The sequence below is a fragment of the Diabrotica virgifera genome, chromosome 4 (genome assembly GCF_917563875.1).
Source record: "Diabrotica virgifera virgifera chromosome 4, PGI_DIABVI_V3a".
Classification (NCBI taxonomy): Eukaryota; Metazoa; Arthropoda; class Insecta; order Coleoptera; family Chrysomelidae; genus Diabrotica; species Diabrotica virgifera.
Window position 1 is genome coordinate 48,430,475 of NC_065446.1, and position 24,672 is coordinate 48,455,146.

The window sequence follows — 24,672 nt, forward strand, 5'->3', positions numbered from 1 at the left end:
GGCAGCAAATTCATATGGAACAGCAGGTCAGGCGATACCAAATAATGGAGATCCAGTTCCCAACCAACCAGAACAACCTCCAGCAGCTCCTGCAGAAGCTCCCGCCGTTGCCAGAGATCCCGATAACCCCGAAAGAGACTGGCTAGAAGTATTTTATATGTTAACCAGAGCCACTGTTCTATTCATTGTTATATATTTCTATTCCAGTCCTATTAGGTTTTTATTTGTTCTTCTCTTGGGTTTCAGTTTATACTTATATCAAATAGGCTTCTTTAGAAATATGAACAACAACAATAATAACATCAATGGCCCTCCCGAACAAGCCCAAGTAGAAGAGCCGGCTCCGTCGAGGTTCATGATAGTGTGGACATTTTTTGCTACGTTTTTTGCATCCCTCATTCCCGAGATTCCAAACGCTATTTAGTTATATTAAATATCGACTCATTCACTATACACATTGTTTAATTTACCATGTTGATATTTGTTTAAGAATTTCATGGGTCAAGACAAGGTAAATGAGAGTATCCTACCTGGTGGTTAGTAACAGGTCGTGAGATAAACAAAATAATTTATTGCCCGATATTTTTATTGGTGCAGGTGTAATTTTTAAATATATAAATTTGCGATAGTTGACATTTCAATATTTAGATTTACTCCAGTTATACCAATTTTTTTTTGTGTTTGAACATGTAAGGTTGCCAAAATATACATTGCAACATTTTTTTCAAAATCTGCACATTTTATGTATTCTTATGTTATTGTTTTTGTCTTATGGCAAACGATGAGATGTGTATTTGTATGCTGCTATTCTATGCTATATCTCAGATATGCAGACGACACCGTACTGATTGCTTCCAATGAAAGAGTTGCAACGACATATGAACAGGGTGACCGAAACATATGTTGAATATGGATTAAAACTTAATACTTCTAAGATAAACCTTTCCGAAGCCCTGAAGGGCAATAAGGATTATGAGAAAGAAGAAGATAAACCTTATGGTTGTCAGAAAACGGAGTTACAACCAATCCACTCCAAATGGAGTAGTGTTCAATTAACTTTGTATAGCCTCTGAAATAAGTTAGAATTTACATCAAATGTTTGTGGTCCCAAAAGTCGTACGGGAACAACATTATGGAGAATCCTCTTTTATCAGTGAAATATGTACAACGAATTTTAATTGATCAGAACAAACTGTTCAATATAAGTAAATACAAGTAATTTAACACACCAGGTTTAAACAACCTTTAATATTCTCGACAAAATATTTTCCTTTGGCCAACCTTTCATTTTCAGGCCGGTTATTCAACTGAAACCTACAATACGTTTAGATTTGGATTAGATATAGCCCACTAAAGGAAGCCCTGAAATCGGCAACATTGCTTACTCCACTATCGTGGGCGATGAAGATGATAATGACGGCGGAGTGTCAGAATCGGCGCCAATCAGGTGCATTAAGAGGGAAGTCTCGTTTATAGTCGACGGGGCGCTGTTGCCAAGTATAGGGTGTATATCTAATTTAAAACTAAAGCTATGTCGATAATATTCTATTTTGTTTCTTGTACCTGTTAATTTGTAGACTCTCTCAACATTGAGAAGTGTTGCTGGTAACACCCTATTGAATAAACAATATACTAATATTATATCTTGTTTGAAACAAGCATAATATATAGGATTAGAGTTTTGATTAAAGCGCGGTATATTTTACATTTTTGTGTAAAAGGCTGTCTTTATCTAAGGCGGTAACTACCAAAATAGTGGTGATCACATTTTTCCCAGTATGGAAGCCAAAGTTCCTATTATACTAACTACTAAAAAAATGTTCTGTCAAATCTACATGTATGTAAGATATGACTTCTTTTGTGAATTTAACTCTAGTGCACTTAGATAAAACCTACATAAGTATAGGCTTATATGGGACTTACCATAACTTAGAGAGGGAAAGATAAGGTGTCAGGTCAAAGTCAATCTAAAACACATAAACGCTAAACGTAAATAGAATTAACGTTTTTATATTGGTATTTTAGCTTATTCTAAATTGAATCGCTGATAAATAACAATTTTTTCTATTACACAATCATAGTAGGGATCCAAGTGGTCCAATATAAATTAAGTTGGTTGCTTGACTATTTTTAATATTTTTTATTTTTCTGCCTCTTAAACTTCAGTCCGTAGAGAGTACAGAATTCCAGTTATTTTATTTTTAAAAAACACTATTTCTTAACATAATTTTGATAGTGAAGCAACTGCTCCTTGTCTATTGTTGGGTATTCCCACCTCGCTTTTGTTACCAAATTGAAAGCAAATCATATTCTCATTATTCTATGTTGTTACTATATACAGGGTGTTTCATTGGGAAACGGAAACACTTTAATGGTGAATAGAGGTCACCGTGCCGGTTCTAGATATAGTACATTTTTTGCCCTACCGACTTTTATAACCGAGTTACAGGGTGTTTTATCGATTTTGCCCATTTCTTTCCTAAGCCATAACTTTAGAACCACCCAGTATATTTTTTTGATATTTGGTACACATATGTCTCATTCAAAACCCAAACGACCGACATACTAACCATAAGAAAAATCCAGGTCCGGATTAACAAAAAATTATAAAGTAATTGTGACCTTAAAACAACACTCTGTATATTGAAATTTTGAAAATCTGTTTGCATATTTGAAAAGAGCACAAAAAAGTAAGTTTAATGGTTCGCTTCAATTTTTCGGCCAGACAATTTTATGACTTTCATTTTGAAATTATATTGAATTTTTTAAGAACTTTGACATTAAAAAGCAGATATTATTAACTTTTAGTTATAAATTATTAAAGTTAATGAATAAATACTCATTTTAAAAATAATCAATACTTATTTACCACATTGGAACGACCCAATTACTAATGACAAGAAAAATCCAGGTCCGGATTAAGAAAAAAATACAAAGTAGTTGTGACCTTGAACCAACACCCTGTATATTGAAATTTTAAAAATTTGTCTGCGCATTTTAAAAGATCATGAAAAACTGTGATTAAAGGCTTATTTTAATTTTTTCGCCGTTGATTTAATTACATCAATTTGAAATTATATTGAAATTTTAAAGAACTCTGACCTTAAAAACCAGGTATTGTTAACTTTTAATAATAATTTAATGTTAATGAATCAATACTTATTTTAAAAATACTTAATACTTATTTACTACGCTGGCTTCATATTTATATTCTCTGGATCTGTAGCTATATGCACATCATTAAAAATTAGAATTGCGAGAATTGGCATATTTTAATGATTTAGTAAAGAATTAAAAAAAACTGCTACATATATCTAATTAAAGCAAAAATTCATTACAATTCAACAATTTAACATAAATTAAAAATATTTGAAATATAACAGTTGCTCAAAATGTCCGCCATTTTGTTCGATGCATTTCCTTGCTCGTTTTAAAAGATTTCGAATCGATTTTCTAATTACATTGGGATTATTCATCATTTTCCTGGTAGCTTCTTGTGAACTTGACAGAATTAATCAATATGATTTCAAAATTGCCGTAATTAAATTATCTGCGCAACAATTTGACATGCACCTTTTAACGCAGTTCTTATGCTCTTTTAAAATACATAAACAAATTTTCAAAATTTCAATATACAGGGTGTTGTTTCAAGGTCACAATTACTTTATATTTTTTTCTTAATTCCAGACCTGGATTTTTCTTGTCATTAGTAATTGGGTCGTTCCAATGTGGTAAATAAGTATTGATTATTTTTAAAATAAGTATTTATTCATTAACTTTAATAATTTATAACTAAAAGTTAATAATATCTGCTTTTTAATGTCAAAGTTCTTAAAAAATTCAATATAATTTCAAAATGAAAGTCATAAAATTGTCTGGCCGAAAAATTGAAGCGAACCATTAAACTTACTTTTTTGTGCTCTTTTCAAATATGCAAACAGATTTTCAAAGTTTTCAATATACAGGGTGTTGTTTTAAGGTCACAATTACTTTATAATTTTTTGTTAATCCGGACCTGGATTTTTCTTATGGTTAGTATGTCGGTCGTTTGGGTTTTGAATGAGACATATGTGTACCAAATATCAAAAAAATATACTGGGTGGTTCTAAAGTTATGACTTAGGAAATAAATGGACAAAATCGATAAAACACCCTGTAACTCGGTTATAAAAGTCGGTAGGGCAAAAAATGTACTATATCTAGAACCGGCTCGGTGACCTCTATTCACCATTAAAGTATTTCCGTTTCCCAATGAAACACCCTGTATACACACACACAATACAAATCAAAACGGCCTTCAATATAAATAGGATTAAGTTTCAATTTTGATTTTTTATAATCCAAATCTCACTTTCTCATATTTGTGCCATTATATGTATTAAAAAACTGTTCTATAAATTCTTCAAATTGAACTATAACAATTTAAAACATTTGATACACCATCTTGGCTTTCTCATTCTATGATGCTAACATACCAAGTTAAAATTTTTATAAAATACATATATCTATATCCAAAGATTTCACTAAATAGTTTACATTACTGTATAACTTCATCATTATTCACTGATCCAGTAATGTAGAATTTTAATTAAAATATCTGTGATAATAAAGCAATATTCTTTTTTTACCACTCGATGGTGTCGCAACATCTTTTTAGTTTTCATAATTTTTTGTGGACCAGTCTACAATAGCTATTGATTTGATACCTATGTTTCTTGATACCTAGGCGACACCTTGTAAGAACTATCATAAAAAATACATTTAACCTTCCGTTACTCGCGCCAATTTTTTGTGATCGAAAACTCGCGTACGGTGCAGAAGTAAAAATTTTTTTTTGCAAAATTGTGTAGTACAATTACATTATTTAATGAATATATCATCATATAGTTTTGTAGATATGCGTTTGTGTTAACATTATATTACTTTAATAAAAAGCAACTTTGTTCATCATCATCTTCATACGTTTCCTCGTCAGTCGATACTTCCTCAAATAATTTTAATAATTTTTGCTTCCCCTTCTCGTAATCCATATCTAAATATAAATAAACAAATATATAAACATTGAAAATAAGAAAAAGATCTTAAATTACCTTACTAATTAAAACTATCGATATCTGATCCAAACACAAAAATTTGTGCACAAATCTGTACGTTAGAATTGAAAGAGCGTAAGTCACTTTCACTTTGTTTTGCAGTAGATCAAAATTAGTGCTCTTAATTTGTACACCATAATTTTAAATGCCTTTAAAATTATCAAATGATGTTGTAGCTTTATGATTTAAAGGAAAGTGGTAAAGCATGCTTTGTATTTTATTTTACAGTAACATAATCGGCGTTAAGTTGTTTTGTATTGAAATAATAAATAATTTAGGACTACAGCCTTTTTTGTTCTGTGGTACTATATCAATAAAAAAAAAATAGGACAGCCGCCCTTTTGGTATGATTTTATTAGAAAAAGAACGTTATAATCAGAACTTATCATTACAAAAATAATATAAAACTTCAATTAAAAAGCATTTAATCATCTTCGGAACATGAAGAATTGTTTTCGTTAACGACAACTTTATTTTTTGTTGTTTTTAAAGATTTATAGTAGGAATGGTAAATAGAAGGTACCCATTCTAGCAATTCCATTAGGTGATTATATTTTGAACTATCAATTGGAATTGAATTTTCATTATTTATTTGGTCCGATGTCTTTGGTAGATCATCGAGAGAACTTCTCATTTTCATTTTAAAATTGACAGATTTAAAATTTTCCTGGGAAAATGTTGGTTTATAAAAGATAATGCCAGGGTGGTCTCTTTCGACTTTCAAGTGCACAATTTTATCTGTGTTCCGTTTCCGATTCACAAACGAACTTGTCGATTCTTTGCCCATTTTTTCAAAGTTAAAAAAGTCACTTGTTTTCATCTCATTAACAATAAGTGGTTTTAACGAACTGCAGATCCTTATAAACTGGGCCCATTCATGAGGTAGGTACAGAGATATTCATAGTAGGCAGTCTTTTCTTCTTCCTCTCAATTAGTGCATGTATTGTGTCTGCTTCGTTGTGTGTATGCCCCTTGAGTAAATATTTATGATAGATTCTAACTACTGAGGTGTTATGGACAGCCCACATATACATATAAAATAAAAAAAAATCGGTTTTGGCCAGAGCAGTTGTCTGACCAAAATGTTACCTATTCTGTTGTAGAAGGTAAATGTTTTAAACACATTATTACAGTGGAAGCTATCTCGTTGCCACCCCTTTTTGCAATAGACTCGTCCCACATGAAGCATGAACCTTCGGCAGTACTATCATTATAGACGGTAAAATTAAATGTCCATAACTGCTTTAACTAAAACGATTTTCCATTAGTTAACATAGGTGTAGGGAGGCATTTTTGCAAATCCATCATTGCCACGAATTCTTTTAAATTCTGCTTGCATCTTATCTTATCCTGCCTTTTCAACTTGTATCTGTTATCTGCGTCGTTCAAATGATCTGCTTTTTTCTTTAAAATATCTTCAACATTAGGATCTGCCTCTTTTTGCATAGTTTCAAAACTGTCACATGTATCAATGTTAGGGGGCTCGAAATGAAGATTGAACTCAGTAGAACCATCTTCTTTGCTCTTGATTAAGACATTTTTGGTTGTTATTTATTATCACATTAATCTCGATAAAGAAAAAGTTACTTTTATCTATAAACCATGCAAAAACATTAGCTTATAACCTCAATTTTTACACAGCTGACATACGGTTGTCCATAGAGATTGGATTACCGTCTTTTTAACAATCAGTGTGCCACGCAAAAAAGACCGGTGTACCACATAGGGCTTTTTGCAACAAATTTCACAGTGGACATCTGACTTGCAATTTTAGTAATATTGCCTGTACAACCACCTATTAACCACCATTCGAAAGATAACACCTTTAAGTGTATTATTGGCTGCATATCTCCATTTACTGTAAAATTGGACTACCGCCCTTTCAATTCTAACGTACAGAAATACTCACACCCGGTGTACCGCACCGTGTTGCCTAATAATAAAAGTACAATACTCTTTTTTACACTGCACGTGGACTTCACCCACAGTTGACTGATTGCTGAAGAGGTATATGCAGCAGCAATTCAAAATCAACAGCAACAGCAATCCACTACAGAGTTACAGGAAGTTGTTTAGAGGGCCGGTCTCACACACCCTGTGCGAGTAACGGAGGGTTAATAACAAAGTAGGACTTTTCCATATACATTGTTTAATTTTTAATACAGAAGCAAATCTTACAGTATTTTTTTATTGTTCTTAGGAACATCAGCATTTTGACTTCTTAAAACACATCAAGGGTGTTCAATTTCCTTATGTGGTCGTCTTGATTCTAAACAAACTGAATTATGTATTCGTTTTAAACTCCTTCTGTGACATTATTTGAATTAGTAAAAATTTTTTAGGACTATTCTTATGACCTTTGATAAGTAATTTAAGTAAATGTTGCATGTGAGGTATGTACCAGGTTCCATTTTGCCTTATTAAGATAGAGTAAAAATCTTATAACCCATCTGCAGTGTTTCTGGAGATTGAACTATTGTGGAAACATAGGTAACTTGGTTTGTTTAGAAGGCAAAATGACATCAAATTATACTAGTACATGTAGACCTGCCTATATTCCATATAGTAAATATTTGCGATTTGGTGTATAACGCAGTGGCGGCTCGTACCACTTTAAGAAGGTAGTGCCAGAACTCGGACAGCCGCCAAAATTTTTAGTGACGGATTCACGATATTGTCAAAAAATTATACTTACAACAAAAACTAGAAAAATATAAGCGCGGATACTTTTATGTATCTAGATTTGAGGTGCCAAGCAATTGTCCAACATTGATCAAAACAGTTCCGTAAATTAATTAATAATAAAAACCTCTTAACCTACCACCAGCATTTACTGCTGATAGTGCTTGAAGTTTGTTATTACGATTTAGTCTCTACTTACCAATTTATAAAAATAATACTATTTCATTTCACACACATGCACAAATTTTTGTAATGGCACTTTTAAAGTTTACGATATATGAAGTTCATTCTGCTATTTTTTGATTGCAAAGTTTTCAATGAATTTATTATTAAAATTATCAATACAATTTACAAAATGCTTTTCTGCAGATAGCATACCTAAAGCACTGTTTTAACATCGAAAAACAGCGTTCTGCTTCAGATGTTGATATAGGAATGGTAACTAAAATACTTAAAAGTTTAATAGTTTCTTCAAATGTGCTTTTTAAGCCTTCCCCCTACAATAAAACAGATAGCGAAACAGCCCCAGACGTAGTACTTAATTCGTCTCGCTAATACAGTACCTACTTCTAATTCAGTTTTAAATCGAGTTTTGCTTAAAAATTAAAATTGTCTCCATGTTTCATTAAGAAATGATTCGGAGAACTGATGCTTATAAGCAGAAAACTTCTCCGACATAAATAAATTAGAAGCAACTAAATGTCCGGAGAAGGTAGACCTTTGAAAGATCTGGTACTTTAAATAATATGTAGGGGAGACTGGGTAACAGTGAGACACTTTTTTTTCATTTAACCATAAGTCCACTACTGTGACATGTATAAACAAAATTTCTTCAGGATTGTACTCTCACATGTGTTCATTACACAAGAAAAAGTCAAATTTTAATATAGCTCGGTTTGTTTAGTTTGTATTCCACGCATAAGGTTAAGTTGTCATTTGTCTCGGTGTTACCCATGCATGGGTAACAGTGAGACAGTACAATATTTATAGGAAAGAAAACATAAAAAAACATTTAAATTACAAAGTATTTATTTATATGAAAAATAAAACAAATAAAAAAACAAATTCAAGTTACAAAGTACTTATTTATTAAAAAAATAGGAATCGGAAATAACGTACATTTATTAAATTGAAATTTATCTCTAATGAAAAAAAATTTGCCGTTTAGTATGACGTTAACAAACTGGCCTTGGCAATATCATCTTAATGCCTTTTACTACAAATTTTAGAAAAAAAAAATACAAAATGTAATTTTTTATAACATCTGCGTAACAGTGAGACATGTCTCAATGTACCCCGTCTCACTGTTACCCATTTGCCATAAAATTTAAAAAATATTATTTTTGTTATTATAAAACTTAGTTTGCATTGCTAAACTGTGCTATCATGTTTACTAATCTATACACAATGTCATAGTAATACTAGAAAAATCCTAATAATTAACATGCTTTTATAAAAAATTCTCAAAATCCCTGTATTATTTTACTTAGTGCCCACCAAACACACTTTATCACGATAAATCCTAAACTGAAACTGCACGGCCGCCGAACATATTAGTAATCAGTAACCAGTAAATACAGCAATCATGCGTAAGTAATAATATCTCCACGTGGCGAAAAGGAGGGAAGATATTTCAAGTGTCTCACTGTTACCCATGTCTCACTGTTACCCAGTCTCCCCTACCTTTAAGTCGTTGTCTAATTCGGCGTTAAAATTGACCAGCTCCTTAAATATGCCTCTATTTTCTGAATTTTCTTTTTCGTCGTGACCTCTTAAAGCTAACTCGAAAGCTCCACAAAACCTTATAACATTTGTAGTTTTTTTTAAATATTAAAAATATTCTTAAAAATTTAAATTTCTTAAAAATTTTCTTAAGATACTAATCTTCGTTGTCAATTAATAAATTAAACTTAAGAAATAATCAAAATATTATTTATACTACACCCACGATCATGATGCACTAAAAGTTTAATTATAAATACAAAAACTTTTGAACAGAAAATATACATAATAAAAGTGACAAACTAGCACGTAAAGAAACTCAACTTCGTGCCCGGCACAGAGATTCTCATTTTAAGGTATACTAATAGTCCAATATAGCTCTTTCTCTGCCACTTACATAGAATGATCGTAAAATCTTTCTCTCTTTAGTCGTGCCAGTACTGACTTTTGCACGAAGGAGATTCTCCTGTCGAATAATCTCCGCTGTCGGCAGGGATTGTATTACGCCCATAGTTGCCATATTTTATAAAATTTATGAAGATCAAAAGAAATGCACAAAAAAATTAACAGGAATTAAAAAGTTTTGAAGATAAAAAAATATGTTTCTGCATAGTTAGCAGGGTAGTGCCATGGCTCTATGGCACTACCTCACGGGCCGCCACTGGTATAACGTAACAGCATTGTAATCAGGTACACAAAGAGCGTCAATGTCAGTCTACTTAATCAAAACTCTTATACCACCGTCGTATATCCAGTGCCCTTAGTCTCAAGTTTAAAACATTTTTAGGAGTAATATTTATCCTAATACTGTGTAGATACAAATAAAATTTTCTAATTTTTTAAGATCTGCTAAGAAATGAAAAGCAAATGCAATGTTACATACTGTGCTTTAATTGTACATATTATTAGTTTTAGTAAAAAAGATGTGATTTAATTAATAAAATTATATTATACTTTTATAAGTGTTTTATTTATAAAATAATAACATACCTAAAATATTTACGAGCTTCTTCCCACGCCAGTTGACATTTTCAACAATAAGGACACAAATCGCTAAAAATCTTAGGTTTTTTTCAACTCGATACACAACCGTATTGCGCGTACGCGTAACGATTCAAGAACGGTTTTGTATCGAGTTTGAACAAACCTCTTGACTTTTCATTCACCTACATCAACATTGGTTGATTTTTTTATAATTTCCTTAAAACCAGAGGTAGCTGTGGAAAAACGACATTAAAACAATTTTCAATTAATGGAAAATGTATTTTATGATATTGTAAAGCTTATTGCTTTTGTCAGTTTTAAATTGGCCGAGGTAAAATTATCAATGAGAAAATTTCTTCAATCATTATTAGATTCTTTAATTCTGGAAAATCCAAGTCGGAAATCGCGAATATGCTGCAATTGTTACGGTATAGTGTAATAAATATATTCCGAAGATACAAAACTACAGGTTTAGTCGTCACAAAACATAGAAAATTAAATAAGCACTGAGGAAACATCCTGCTAGGTCTGCCAACGAATTGAAGCAAAAATTACAAGAAAAATGGTATACGTTTCCAACAGAATTTTGGCAGAACTTGGTATGAACCATACCGTAAAGAATTGTGGATATAGTTAAAAATAAAAGGGATGTCACTAAGTGGTAACTTTCGCATTTTTTTTTGTTAATATTACATATTCTATGCATTTTTTAATTGGCTGTTATTGTATAGTTACTTGTTTTCATTAATTTAAAATACATATTTATGTTTTTAAAGGAAATCCAAAATGTTGTTTGGCAAATTAAACTTTTGTTTTTGTTCTATAAAATTTAATTTTCTTTTCAATGTAACGTCGGATCAACTGACATGGGAAGGGGGCTCGAGTACAAAAATATCACTCCACGTTCAAATCTTTATTTTGTAATTATTTAACCCTAGATTACTGAACATTTGTAAATTTTGTAACACTTCCACTTATTCGAAGTATTTTTGGCGGTTTACAGTCAGCACTTGTAATGCGGTGCTGTCATTTAAAATAAATGTTTTGCACTACCACATCTTTTTGTAGGCTAAATAAATAATAAGTATAATCTTGGGTTAAATGTATACATAAAAAATAATACATATAAGTATTTAAATTTTATACAATGATTTTTCAGTAAAGAAGAGTATCTTCAAGTAAATAATAAATGTCTCAATACATTAGTTTATGAAAATTTCATTCTGCCCAAGCAGCTAAAATCTGAAACCTTGTCCCAATTTTTGCACACAACCTTACCGTTTTTTCAATGACTCTACAGTATGATCACCAAATGCTTACTAGATCCAGGTAAAGGCTTGCTTGAAAAAAGACAGAAAGTGTTATAAGCGAGACCATGATCATAAAATACTTATTAGAAATCAATCAGAATCTATCCATGACAATAGCCATTTTTAGGATTAGGGGAAAGGACATGGAAAACTTTATTTTATAGAGCATTGTTTATTTCCACAAATAAACTAAGCTTAAATATAGAATTGAGCGAGGAATTAGACAGGGCGACACCATCTCCCCTTAACTATTTACTGCAGCTCTGGAATATACATTTAAAAAACTGTATTGGGCTAAAATAAATATTCTAACAATAAAACACTGAAAACGTTTGCTTCCTATACTTCCACAAAATTTATTACAACTATGTGCCTACAGCTGTTTCGGCAGAGTGCCTTTCTCAAGTGATTTAGATTACTATGGGTTTGCCTTTTTAAAGTCTTTAACTGAAGAGGTTGAGGAGTGGGGAGCTGTTTGTCTCGAGTTGGTCATTCATAGTTATATCTGTATTTTTCAATTTATTAATTTCCATAGATTCTAATAAAGATAGCCTAAGGCCTTTATTTTGAATATGCAGAATTTGAAACTGTTCATTAAAAGAATGATTATGATCTAGAAGGTGAAGTGCGTATGTAGAAGTGTCTGTTTTCCTATTGTTGAAAGCCCTTTTGTGTTCTGCTATCCGTTTGCCAAAGGTTCTGCCAATTTGACCGATGTAAGTTTTCGGACAGTCACCACAAGTTAGTTTGTAAACACCACTCTGTAGTTGTTTTCTCTTTCGGCTCTTTATTGTTCTTAATATATTTGCTTAAGTTGTTGTTAGTTCTGAAAGCTGGTGTTATTCCTTTCTTTTTTATGCATCTGGCTATTTTTGTTGTTATCTTGCCAGTATATGTGATAGAGCATATACAATTAACAAAATTTTAAACCAAAAACTCCATAAGAAAGCCCTGAAATTAGTCTATCCACCACCACAGAAAGAACCCAGTACCTTCTGCTCTATCGCATACTGGCAAGATAACAACAAAAATAGCCAGATACATCAAAAAGAAAGGAATAACAAAAGTTTTCAGAACTAACAACAACTTAAGCAAATATATTAAGAACAATAAGAGCCGAAAGAGAAAACAACTACAGAGTGGTTTTTAAAAACTAACTTGTGGCGACTGTCCGAAAACTTACATCGGGCAAACGGGCAGAACCTTTGACAAACGGATAGCAGAACACAAAAGGGCTTTCAACAATAGAAAAACAGACACTTCTACATACGCACTTCACCTTCTAGATTATAATCATTCTTTTAATGAACAGTTTCAAATTCTGCATATTCAAAATAAAGGCCTTAAGCTATCGTTATTAGAATCTATGGAAATTAATAAATTGAAAAATACAGATATAATTCTGAATGACCAACTCGAGACAAACAGCTCCCCACTCCTCAACCTCTTCAGTTAAAGACTTTAAAAAGGCAAACCCATAGTAATCTAAATCACTTGAGAAAGGCACTCTGCCGAAACAGCTGTAGTCACAAAGTTGTAATAAATTTTGTGGAAGGATAGAAAACAAAACGTTTTCAGTGTTTTATTGTTAGATAAAATGAACTTCCATCAAGTAACAGTCGAATCCATCAATTATTTAAAGGAATAAATATTGATGGTGAATATCTGAGCCGAGAGTTTAAATGAAGCTCACAAAATGGTGGAAGAACTAAAACAGGTAATAGAACAAGTAGGCCTGAACATAAAGTTTCAAAAAACAAAATACATGACCAATTTATTTCCAAGTGATGTTATGAGAGTAGGTGGGCAAGAAGTACATCAGGATTTTAATGAAATTAGAATAGGAAAAGATAATCAAACTTGTGAGACTTAAGGCCGGTTGTTCGAACGCTAATCAGCATTGATCACTATCAAATATTTACTTACTGTCAATGTCAACTTTGGTTGGGTTGCTGAAAACATAGTTAATTATAATTATGAGATTAGTTAGTCAATTAACATAATAATTATTAACATAATTGATTAACTAATTTCATAATTGTCATCAATAATTATGTTTTCGGCAACCCAACCAAAGTTGAAATTGACAGTTGTGACAGTAATTAAGTATTTGATAGTGATCAATGTTGATTAGCGTTCAAACAACCGCCCTTAGCGTCATATAGGCTTCGAATGGGCAGCATTTTGTTTGAAGAAAAAAGTTTACAACCAATGCATACTGCCAGTAATAACATATGGTTCCGAAACAATAACTTTGACTAAACATTCTGCAAATAAATTGAGAATAACCCAAAGAAAAATGGAAAGAGCAATGCTGGGAATACCAAGAAGAGATATGGTACCAAAGAGGATAGTGAGAAAGAGGACTAAAGTGACAGATGTCATAGAAAAAATTGCACAGGCCAAACAGAGATGGGCTGGACATGTAGCACGTTTAAATGATAATAGGTGGACCAAAAGGCTCATAGAATGGAGACCTAGAGAAGATAAAAAACACTGAGGTAGAGCACCAAAAAGATGGATGGATGACTTGAGAAAATCAGTGGGAAATTGGATACAGAAGGCACAATATAGAGGAACAATGGAAGAATATAGAGGAGACCTATATCCAACAGTGGACGCAAGAGGTTGAGGAATGATGATGTTTATTTTCACAATTTCACGTTTGATTTGATATTTAAGTTACACCGCTTGGCTTGATCTTGTCTGAGTTTGCAATTTTCCACACCTCCAGTACCACAAATTTAATCCAGTTACATCATATTATCACAATGGCAAAATGTTCACAAATTAAAAACTTTCTAATTACGTATTTTTATGGGAAATAAGCCACAATTTTACTAAAAAATGAATTTATTAACGTTTCGATTTAATGACAACGAAACCCGATTTGGGCTTCGAAACGTTAATAAATTCATTTTTTAGTAAAATTGTGGCTTATTTCCCATAAAAATACGTAATTATAAAAATGCCACAAGGAAATAGCTTCAGAACAACATTAAAAACTTTCTCTAAAATTAAATACAAAATGCCACCAGTCAAAGTTAAACTACCCTAGGAAAATTATTTTAAGTCATAGATTTAAAACAAAATTGAGTAAATACACTTAAAGTTCAGTAACAGCTAAACATATCGAAGTACTAAAAACTTTACATAAAAAAATTAATCCATCCTATACATAAATAGTTTCCCTTCTATATGTAGCTCTACTTCAAGATACCGAAATAGTTTGAAAAACACTTAATATACATGATGAAGAAAAATGTTGATCAGATTTGTGCACAACTTGTTAAGTATTATTATATTATGGATTTTATATTGCTGTGTTAATTTATAGAAGTATATAAAGATAAAATAAACTGTATTTAAAACATAAAACAATTGTGTAGAACTCATTTGTTTAATATCTTTATATTTAATACTACTTAAAACATCTGTAATTTTTTTCTGATCATTCAGCCATATGAAGAGTGGATATAATATATAACGGACCAAGTGACAAAAAATCAATATTTCTGTTTTTTCCATTATAATGGCCTATGCAGTATTATGGGCCAAGTGACAGTTGCATTGGAAACAGCTCTAAATAAATTCAACAAATAACGTCCACCGTTAAGTATAGTGTTCCGTTTCCTGATAAAAACTCATTTTTCTCGATTGTGTATATTTGTCACTTGGCCCATTATATAAGGTGTCCCAAAAGTAGCGGAACGATCGAATATTTCGCGAAATGAACATCTGATGGAAAAACTGAAAAATACATGTTCAATAATTTTCAAAAATCTATCGAATGACGCCAAACATGACCCCCCACTCCTCCTAAAATCTTAACCTTTGTCGAGCGGCATAATTTTACACCGTTAACAGACGGCATAGGTACAATTGTACCTGTTATATATTTTCTTAAAAATTCGTTAATCTAAAGGGAAATATATGTTAATTTTAAGATAATAAAATAGTTGAAGATAATATTATTTATTACTAGCATAACTGGTAAAAAATTGTTGAATATTGTTGAATATTGCAATAAATAAATAATAATATTCGTTAATTTGTTCTTGTACGGATTTACAAACAAAGATTAGAATCCGCTATAACGTGACCGCTCTTATCTATCGTAAATTGTTTAAATTACTACAACAATAAATTTGAAAATAGTGGTCGTAAACAAATTCTAGGAAGAGTAGCATTGTATTGTATTTCAATTGGAAACATAAATCTCATCCCCATTTAGTTGTTTGGTGTTTATCAATATGGTCCAAGAGCTGTGAGACATTTTTGAGTAGGTATTTTAGGCAACCTGAAAATTTTCCAGGTGACTCTTCCATGATAGCCTAATACAAAAATGCCGATCTGGCTGAAGGGTAGCGGTTATTTTCCCCAAAAATCCCCCCCAAAGTTAAACAAAAGGGTAAAAATTGATATTACAAAAAATATCATTCACGTGACTTTAAAGTAAATTTAAATATTCAAATATAAAGAAAATAAACAGGCCAGGCGATTTGAGGGCGATTTTAACTCTGCAAGATACTTGCATGGGCGCCCCAGGATTATTTTCAGGGGATGCATCTGAACTTCAGAAGATTTCATCTGAATCTGTACATACTATTAACGAGTATAAAATAAACAACTATACATGCATAACTATGTACATTCCTTCCGGACAGGGAAGTGCAATTGTTATTTTGACAGGGTATTTTTTAATATTAAAAATAAACATTCTAAAAAAGACAGTTTTTTTTTTGGTGAAATTTTCCAACTGCCAGGTGATCAAACAAATTACGCTTGCCTATAAATGAAAAGCGCTATAGGTAAGCAGCAGTGTGAGAAAGAGCGTATACCGATAGCTGTTTGCGTCCTCTGTTGTAGCTGAGCGAGTCCGTTCGCTCCAGAAAAATCACGTGACCTAGCGATATCCATGTTGTTGTTCCTCGAAATGTTAGAGTATTTATTATAATATATTATAGTTTTTTAAGTAACTTTTTTTTAATTAAAGAAAAATAATACGTACTATACAATAGATTTTGCAAATATGATAGAAAAAGACAAATTTATTAGATATTATAAATATATAGGTAGAAAAGTATAAAACTATGAACTAAATTAATTCTGTGTCCGAATCTTGTACTTCTTCTTCAAACTCCTCAGCTGAGCTTAAATATTCATTCTCTTCTTCCTCGTCAGACTCCCCTCGAGACTCAGATTCCTCTTCTACGTGATCTGTAAATAGTTGTAATATGTATTTAGAATTAATTAAAAATAATAAGTGATTAACTAGTTGAGTTGCTACGTATTCTCCATCCTTTTATACGGAGTCGAAGCCTGGACAATCACGGGCGCATCTGAAGAAAGACTTGCCGTTGTTGAGATGTGGAGTTATCGAATAATGTTAAATATATCATGGACACACGTAACAAACACGGAAACATTAATAAAGATGAAAATGCAAAAGAAATACTCAACACTATGAAGGAAAGAAACATGAGCTACTTTGGTCATACCTACAATAAGAAATAAAAAACGTGATGTGATTGGTTATAATAGGAAAGTATTAAGCATTGGTAATTTTTCATTAATTCTAAATACATATTACAACTATTTACAGATCAGGTAGAAGAATCTGAGTCTCGAGGGGAGTCTGACGAAGGACAAGAGAATGAATATTTATTTTAGCTCATTTTTCTTTCCTTCATAGTGTTGAGTATTTCTTTTGCATTTTTCATCTTTCTTAACGTTTCGAGGCACAACATGGATATCGCCAGGTCACGTGATTTTCTCGAGCGAACGGACTCACTCAACTACAGCAGAGGACGCAAATAGCTATCGGTATACGCTCTTTCTCACACTGCTGCTTACTTATAGCGGTTTTCATTTATATGCACGCGTAATTTGTTTGATCACATGGCAATTGGAAAATTTCCCCAAAAAAAACCTGTCTTTTGTAGAATATTTATTTTTAAAATTAAAAAATACCCTGTCAAAATAACAATTGCACCTCCCTGTCCGGAAGGAATGTACATAGCTATGCATGTATAGTTGTATATTTTATGCTCGTTAATAGTATGTACATATTCAGATGGAATCTTCTGAAGTTCAGATGCACCCCCTGAGAATAATCCTGGGGCGTCCATGCAAGTATCTTGCAGAGTTAAAATCGCCCTCAAATTGCCTGGCCTGTTTATTTTCTGTATATTTGAATATTGAAATTTACTTTCGAGTCATATCAATGATATTTTTTGTTATAACAATTTTTACCCTTTTTTAACTTTGGGGGGGATTTTTGGGGAAAATAACCGCTACCCTCCAGCCAGACCGGCATTTTTGTATTAGGTTATCATAGAAGAGTCACCTGAAAAAATTTCAGGTTGCCTAAAATACCTACTCAAAAATGTCTCACAGCTCTTATACTAATACGTGTATACCTAAAAATTATCATGAATAGTGATTATAGGTACATCTGGTATACCGAAATGGCTACAAAGTAGGTGTACATAGAAATAACAAAGAAAACTTGTGCGAGGTAAGGATGATAGAGTATCCGCCAATGATACATGCAGCAATGTCAAATGTCATGTAATTCTTTCAATACCATGCTAAGATTTATATGATTTGACAATGAAAATATCCGCGAAGAACGCAAAAAACCTGATAAAGCTGCACTCATACGAGATATCTAGACAATGCTGAATAAAAATTTGCAACAAGGCTCCAAACCATCCAAATGCATAACTACCGATTAACAATTGCGTCCATTTAGAGGCCTTACAAATTTTACACAATACCTTCCAAACTCGCTAAATATGGGATCAAAGTGTTTTTGGCTTGTGATATATCAAAGCTCACACAAGATCATCTTTATATTGGAAAAACAGCATATGGTTCCCGAGAAGTTAACGTTGGCGAACAAACAGTTTTAGATCTGATCATGTCTTATAAAGGTTAGGGACAGAATGTTACCACAAATAACTTTTTTACCAGTATTGAATTCGCTAAATTCTTGAATTTATGGCACATGACGTTACTAGGGCTAGTAGGCAGAGTTAGAAGAAATGAGAGATTTCTACTCACCAATATGTGCAAGCAAACAAGGAAAGAGCTAGTTTTTCCACAAATTTTGCATACAATCCAGTTGATACTGTATGCCCTTAGGTAGGTATATGTGCCAAAGAAAAACAAAGCAGTAGTGTTACTCTCGCCCATGCATATGACAGGAAAAGTAGAAGACAGTGAAGTAGCGAAGCCGGAAATAATCCAGTATTACAATAAGACCAAAGCGGGATTGGTAACATGGATAATATGCTGGGTAAATATTTGATTAAATACTCACCCAGCATTTTATGTCGAACATTGCGTTGGCCCTCAGCCTTTTTTTATATGATTGACTTCACTGGCTTAGCATGCTACATTATAGATCGAGAGCATAATCCATTACAAAAAACAAAGGACTAACGCAGGAAATTTTTGAAGGATCCTTCTAAAGATATTACCTTAATTTCAATCTCAAAGTAAAAACCGGATGATGTTGAGGAGTCATTTTCTTCGTAGTGCTGTAGAAATGGTCCTTGGTCGCAACAGAGTATGTATTTGCTGTAGATACTCCTCCTCAAGTATCTCAAAGCATTCGTGGATCTACTCCAGTAACCGGAAGTTGTCATATTTGTCAAAACGAGCAGAAAAACAGCGTAAAACGAGAAATACTTGTGTAGTATGTTTTTTATCTGTGTGTGACGAACATTCTTTGTCTAAAACGATATGTATGTGTTGCGAAAATCCACACTAACATTCATTTTTGTATTTTGATTCAAATAAGCTATCATTTAAATACAAAATATATTGTTTTTTTAAATTATTTATTAAAAAAAAACAAGGTACAAATGTACCTATGCCGTCGTTTATGGGGGTAGGAATTATTTAAGCCGCCTGCTGGGAATTAAATGAAGATTTTTTTGTTATATTTGGCTCACATAATCTACTGGATAAATGTAGAGATGTCACAAAAGTTCAAGTCTCTACCTCTTTGAAAAAAAAAAGTTATCACAATTTGAAAACTCAAAAGTTACAATTGTACCTATGCCGCCCGACAAAGGTTAAATAGAGACCCCCTGTTTTTATTGCAGATTTGGATTTCTTACGTAAAAGTAAGTAACTTTTATTCAAGACATTTTTTCGAATTGTGGATATATGGCACCATAATCGGAAAAAACGATTTATCGTGATAGCATAGGTAAATTATAGAAACGGTTTAATGTCTTGACAAATACACTTCGAAATGAAAAACCAAAAAACACTTGTTTAATATTATTCAAAAACCTATCGAATGACACCAAATACACACCCTGGAGGCGAGGTGGGGGGTAACTCTAAAATTATAAATAGGAACCCCCATTTTTATTGCAGCTTTGGATTCCTCATGAAAGAATAAGTAGCATTTATTCGAAACATTTTTTAGAATTGTTGATAGATGGCGCTAATAAATCGTATTTTTCTGATTATAGTGTTATCTATCAACAATTCTAAAAAATGTTTCGAACAAATGTTGCTTATTTTTTCATGACAAATCCAAATCTGCAATAAAAAATGGGGTTTCCTATTTAAGATTTTAAAGTTACCCCCCACCCAACCTCCAGGGGGTAGAGGTTGGGTGTTTCATGTTATTCGATAGGTTTTTGAAAAATATTACACACGTATTTTTTAGTTTTTCATTTGGAAGTGTATTTCTCGAGATATTAGACTGTTTCTATAATTTACCTGTGGTATCACGATAAATCGTTATTTCTGATTGTAGCGACATCTATTCATAACTCGAAAAAATGTCTAGAATCAAAGTTGCTTATTTTTTCATAGGGAATCAAAATCTAGAATAAAAACTGGGGGTTTCCATTTAAGATTTTAAAGTTACCTCCCACCCCACCTCCAGGGTTGGAGTGGAGGGTGCTATTTGGTGTCATTCGATAGATTTTTGAAAATTATTGAGCACATATTTTTCAGTTTTTCGATCAGATGTTCAGTTCGCAAAATATTCGTCCGTTCCGCTACTTTTGTGACACCCTGTATATCTCCACTCTTCATATGGAATTTATTTTACTGAATACAAGCACTTTGTAGTTTCTGAATGTTACACTTTGATATTTTCCTCATTTGATGCAATATTTAGACATCATCAACTACAAATCTGTTAACTGTCTGTATGTGACATATGAGACAATGAATCTGTTGTTTGGCTTGAGTCTTCATCATTTAGAGTTTTTGTTTTGGTGTTGTTCTCAGAACAGGTAGTATTCATATCAGGTTTGTGAGAGGATAGATTATCACTATCATCTAATTCGTCATCACTTATGATTGATCTTGTCTTTGTTTCATTTTTCTGTGAATGATTGTCACTATTCAAATCGTTTTCTTTGTTAGAAGGATTTTGAGTAGATACATTATGACTCATATCACCAGAGTCTTCATCACTTAAAACAATTTTTTTCGTAGATTTTCTTTGAGAATGTTGGACAGCAGTAACACATTCATCATCACTATCCAAAATATCTTTTGTATTTGGTTTTGACGAACTCTGAGATAACTTACTATCTGTATCATCTGTTAATATTCTTTTCTTTTTCTTTATTTGAACACGTTTTCTATTGTCATCAGAAACTTCAGAAATCAAACTATCCCTTGTACTGTCAGAGTCGTCACTTAAGATTCTTCTTTTCTTTGGATTAATTTGAGAATTTTTTGAATCACTATCAGCTCCATTCAAATGTTTTCCATTAACGTTTTTGGACGATCTATCACTGTCATCACTTGAAACTACCCTTTTCCTACCATTTTCATTTGAAATATTAGATCTTTCAGAAGATGAGCTACTACTTGTATCATCTGAGTCATCATCACTTATTATTTTCCTGTTATTTCTCGGGGAACTTTTCCCTGATTCAACATCACTATCTGAATGTTTTCCATTAACATTTTTGGACGATCTATCACTGTCATCACTTGAAACTGCCCTTTTCCTACCATTTTCATGTGAAATATTAGATTTTTCAGAAGATGAGCTACTACTTGTATCATCTGAGTCATCATCACTTATTATTTTCCTGTTATTTCTTGGAGATTTTTTCCCTGATTCAACATCACTATCATCACTTAACACTGCCCTTTTCTTACCACTTTCATGTGAACTATGAGATCTTTGAGAAGATGAGTTACTACTTGTATCATCTGAGTCTTCATCACTAATTATTTTCCTGTTATTTCTTGGGGAATCTTTCCCTGATTCACTATCGCTACTCAATTTGTTTATATTACCCTTACTCTTTTTCTTCTTTCTATTTCTTGGCAAATTATGCTTAGTTTTAGAAGATGTTGAATCATTTAATTCGTTTTCACTTTCACTTGAATCAAATTTCTTCTTTTGGGACTTTTGACTTTGTGAACTACTTGCTTTCTTTTTTGGTACCAAATGATCTTTCGAAGTGGAAGGCTTTGGATTAGAATCATTGTCACTGTCACTTACTCTGATCTTCTTTTTCGCAACACGTTTGTTCTTCTTTTCTATCAAAGATGTCTGTAAAACTGCACTATTATCACTCATGCTTGTGTCATGATCACTATTATGGTTTTCAGAATCAGAACTACTGGCAAGTGCATTTTTCTTGTGTGTTTTGCTTACATTCTGGGATATATTTTCTTCTCCCTCTTCACTATCACTAGCAACAGTGTTTTGTTTAATAGCATTAGAAACTCTTTCTTCAATAATTTTCTGCTTAACTTCATCTACTTTTGAAATGACTACTGATGTGCTTTCATCATCTTCATTTATCATATCTAACACGTTATCTAAACCCAACTCTTGTTCATGCTCTACATGTACTTCTGTAACTTCATTGGAATGGTTTTCACTTTGACTTTGGAAATTTGATACTTGACTTGACATACCCCCAATCCTGGACATCCTTTCTTTTCTAATAGCTTCAGCCCTGAGTCTATTCTGTCTTATAATTTCTAGTTGTTCCTCATTGGGTTCGGGTTCTTGAACAGATTGTGGCAAAAGTTGATCAAACTGATCTACATTTGGTTCTACAAAGCCCTTGGTATCAATTTCATCATCACTTGCTATTTTCCTGTCTTCCTCAAGAAAATCTTCTAATCCCATTCTGATTTTTCTTAAATACACCTGAAACAAATTTAATCGTAATGTCCATCAAGCATAACAATTTTAGATGGAAATATAACATACATTTACAATTTATTCCCATTTAGACAAGGCGAAAACAATTTGTTTAAAAAAAATTAATATTTTCAACTGGCCAATTTTTTTTAAGTTTTTTGGACCATTCTGAACAAAAAAAGTCTCTTGTAAACTTTGATTTAGTCACTTTCTGACTTTCATAATAATAATTTTTAACCGAGTTATTAAGCCTTCAAAATCGCCATTTTTCGTTTTTTTCAATTTTAAATTGCTTATAATAGGTCTGGATCCCACGTATGAAAAAAAAGTTGATTAATAGCAAGCTGAAAATTTGTTAATAGCTTAAGGGTGTCTAGTCGGATAAACTTTGATATATGGGAACACTGGAACAGGGGCAGTTTTAGTTGTGGAACAGGTTAAAAATTTGGAACGGTCACACCACGAAAACGGCACATTTATTTTGTCTGACAGAACAGACTTAAACTCTCCGAACAGAGATTAAACTCTCATGCAAAAATCAGACTGCTATTTATCACCTGTCATAATTCCTGTCATTTGACATATTCTACATGTTCCACTCATTAAAACGCCCATTTGGTGATAAATAGCAGTCTGATTTTTGCATGAGAGTTTAATCTCTGTTCGGAGAGGTTAAGTCTGTTCTGTCAGACAAAATAAATGTGCCGTTTTCGTGGTGTGACTGTTCCAAATTTTTAACCTGTTCCACAATTAAAACTGCCCCTGTTCCAGTGTTCCCATATATCAAAGTTTATCTGACTAGACACCCTTAAGCTACTAACAAATTTTCAGCTTGCTATTAATCAACTTTTTTTTCATACGCGGGATCCAGACCTATAACTTGAAAACGATCAACTTAAGAGCCAAATTACAACAGACCTTTTTTGTTCACAATGCTCCAAAAAAGCTACAAAAAATTGTCCGGGCCGAAAGTATTGATTTTTTGCAATTTGTTTAAAAACATTGTTTAAACGAATTGGGACCACTTTTCGCCTGGGCGACTTCTTGAACTTTATTCTGGGGTGTCTCACGAATGTGAATACGCAAAAAAATCTCATGAGAATATTTTTTTCAACGAAGCCGCCGCTTTCGCCTTATCTAATTAGTCATAAGATGCCTCTGCAGACTCACTACAATTCATAAGTTAGTTAATTAAAATCACATTTTTATATAGGTACATTTAAGAATACGAGAAAAAGTGGCCACAAATAGTTTTTTTATATCAAATAAAGCTATTTTTTTCTAATACGATGATATAAGGTTGCCTGTGAAAAAATGGCTGTCAATTAGGGTTGCCAGCTGTTAAAAACGTGAGGTATTTAAGATAAAGTGAAAGAAAGTTAGCACGCCACACTACTGGTTTGAAAATGGGTTAGTTTGGACGAGCACAGCGGCTGGCTAGCTGAGTAAGCGATAGCTGTCAGACAACACCGCTGGACTGAGAGATTTACTAAGCTTTCGCTATTAGTGCTGAACTACTATGCTGCTTTGTATTGACAGTCAGCCACTGTGGTCATCTGAACGGATCTAATGTTTAATGGCGAATGAGAGTTGTTAAAGCAGTCATCTTGTCACACCAGAGGCGTTGTGCTCTAGCTTTCTTTCACTTCATTTCTGATATCTCTAATTTGTGATAGCTGGCAACTCTAATTTGCAGCCATTTTTTCACAGGTAACCTTTCTCAT

At 32.5% G+C, this 24,672-nt stretch overlaps 2 protein-coding genes across 2 annotated transcripts in view; one reads left to right on the forward strand and one right to left on the reverse strand.

The window, feature by feature from the left end:
• LOC114329016 (homocysteine-responsive endoplasmic reticulum-resident ubiquitin-like domain member 2 protein) overlaps positions 1-10,458 on the forward strand; it is a 42,055-nt gene extending 31,597 nt beyond the window's left edge. The window contains exon 3 of the mRNA XM_028278029.2: positions 1-10,458. Within this exon, the coding sequence (XP_028133830.1) occupies positions 1-424 (424 nt within the window). The 3' untranslated portion in view covers positions 425-10,458.
• Positions 10,367-24,672, reverse strand: part of LOC114329017 (dentin sialophosphoprotein-like) — a 19,973-nt gene continuing 5,667 nt past the window's right edge. Inside the window, exon 2 of the mRNA XM_028278030.2 lies at positions 10,367-22,954. Within this exon, the coding sequence (XP_028133831.2) occupies positions 20,966-22,954 (1,989 nt within the window). The 3' untranslated portion in view covers positions 10,367-20,965. The remainder of the gene's footprint in view (positions 22,955-24,672) is intronic.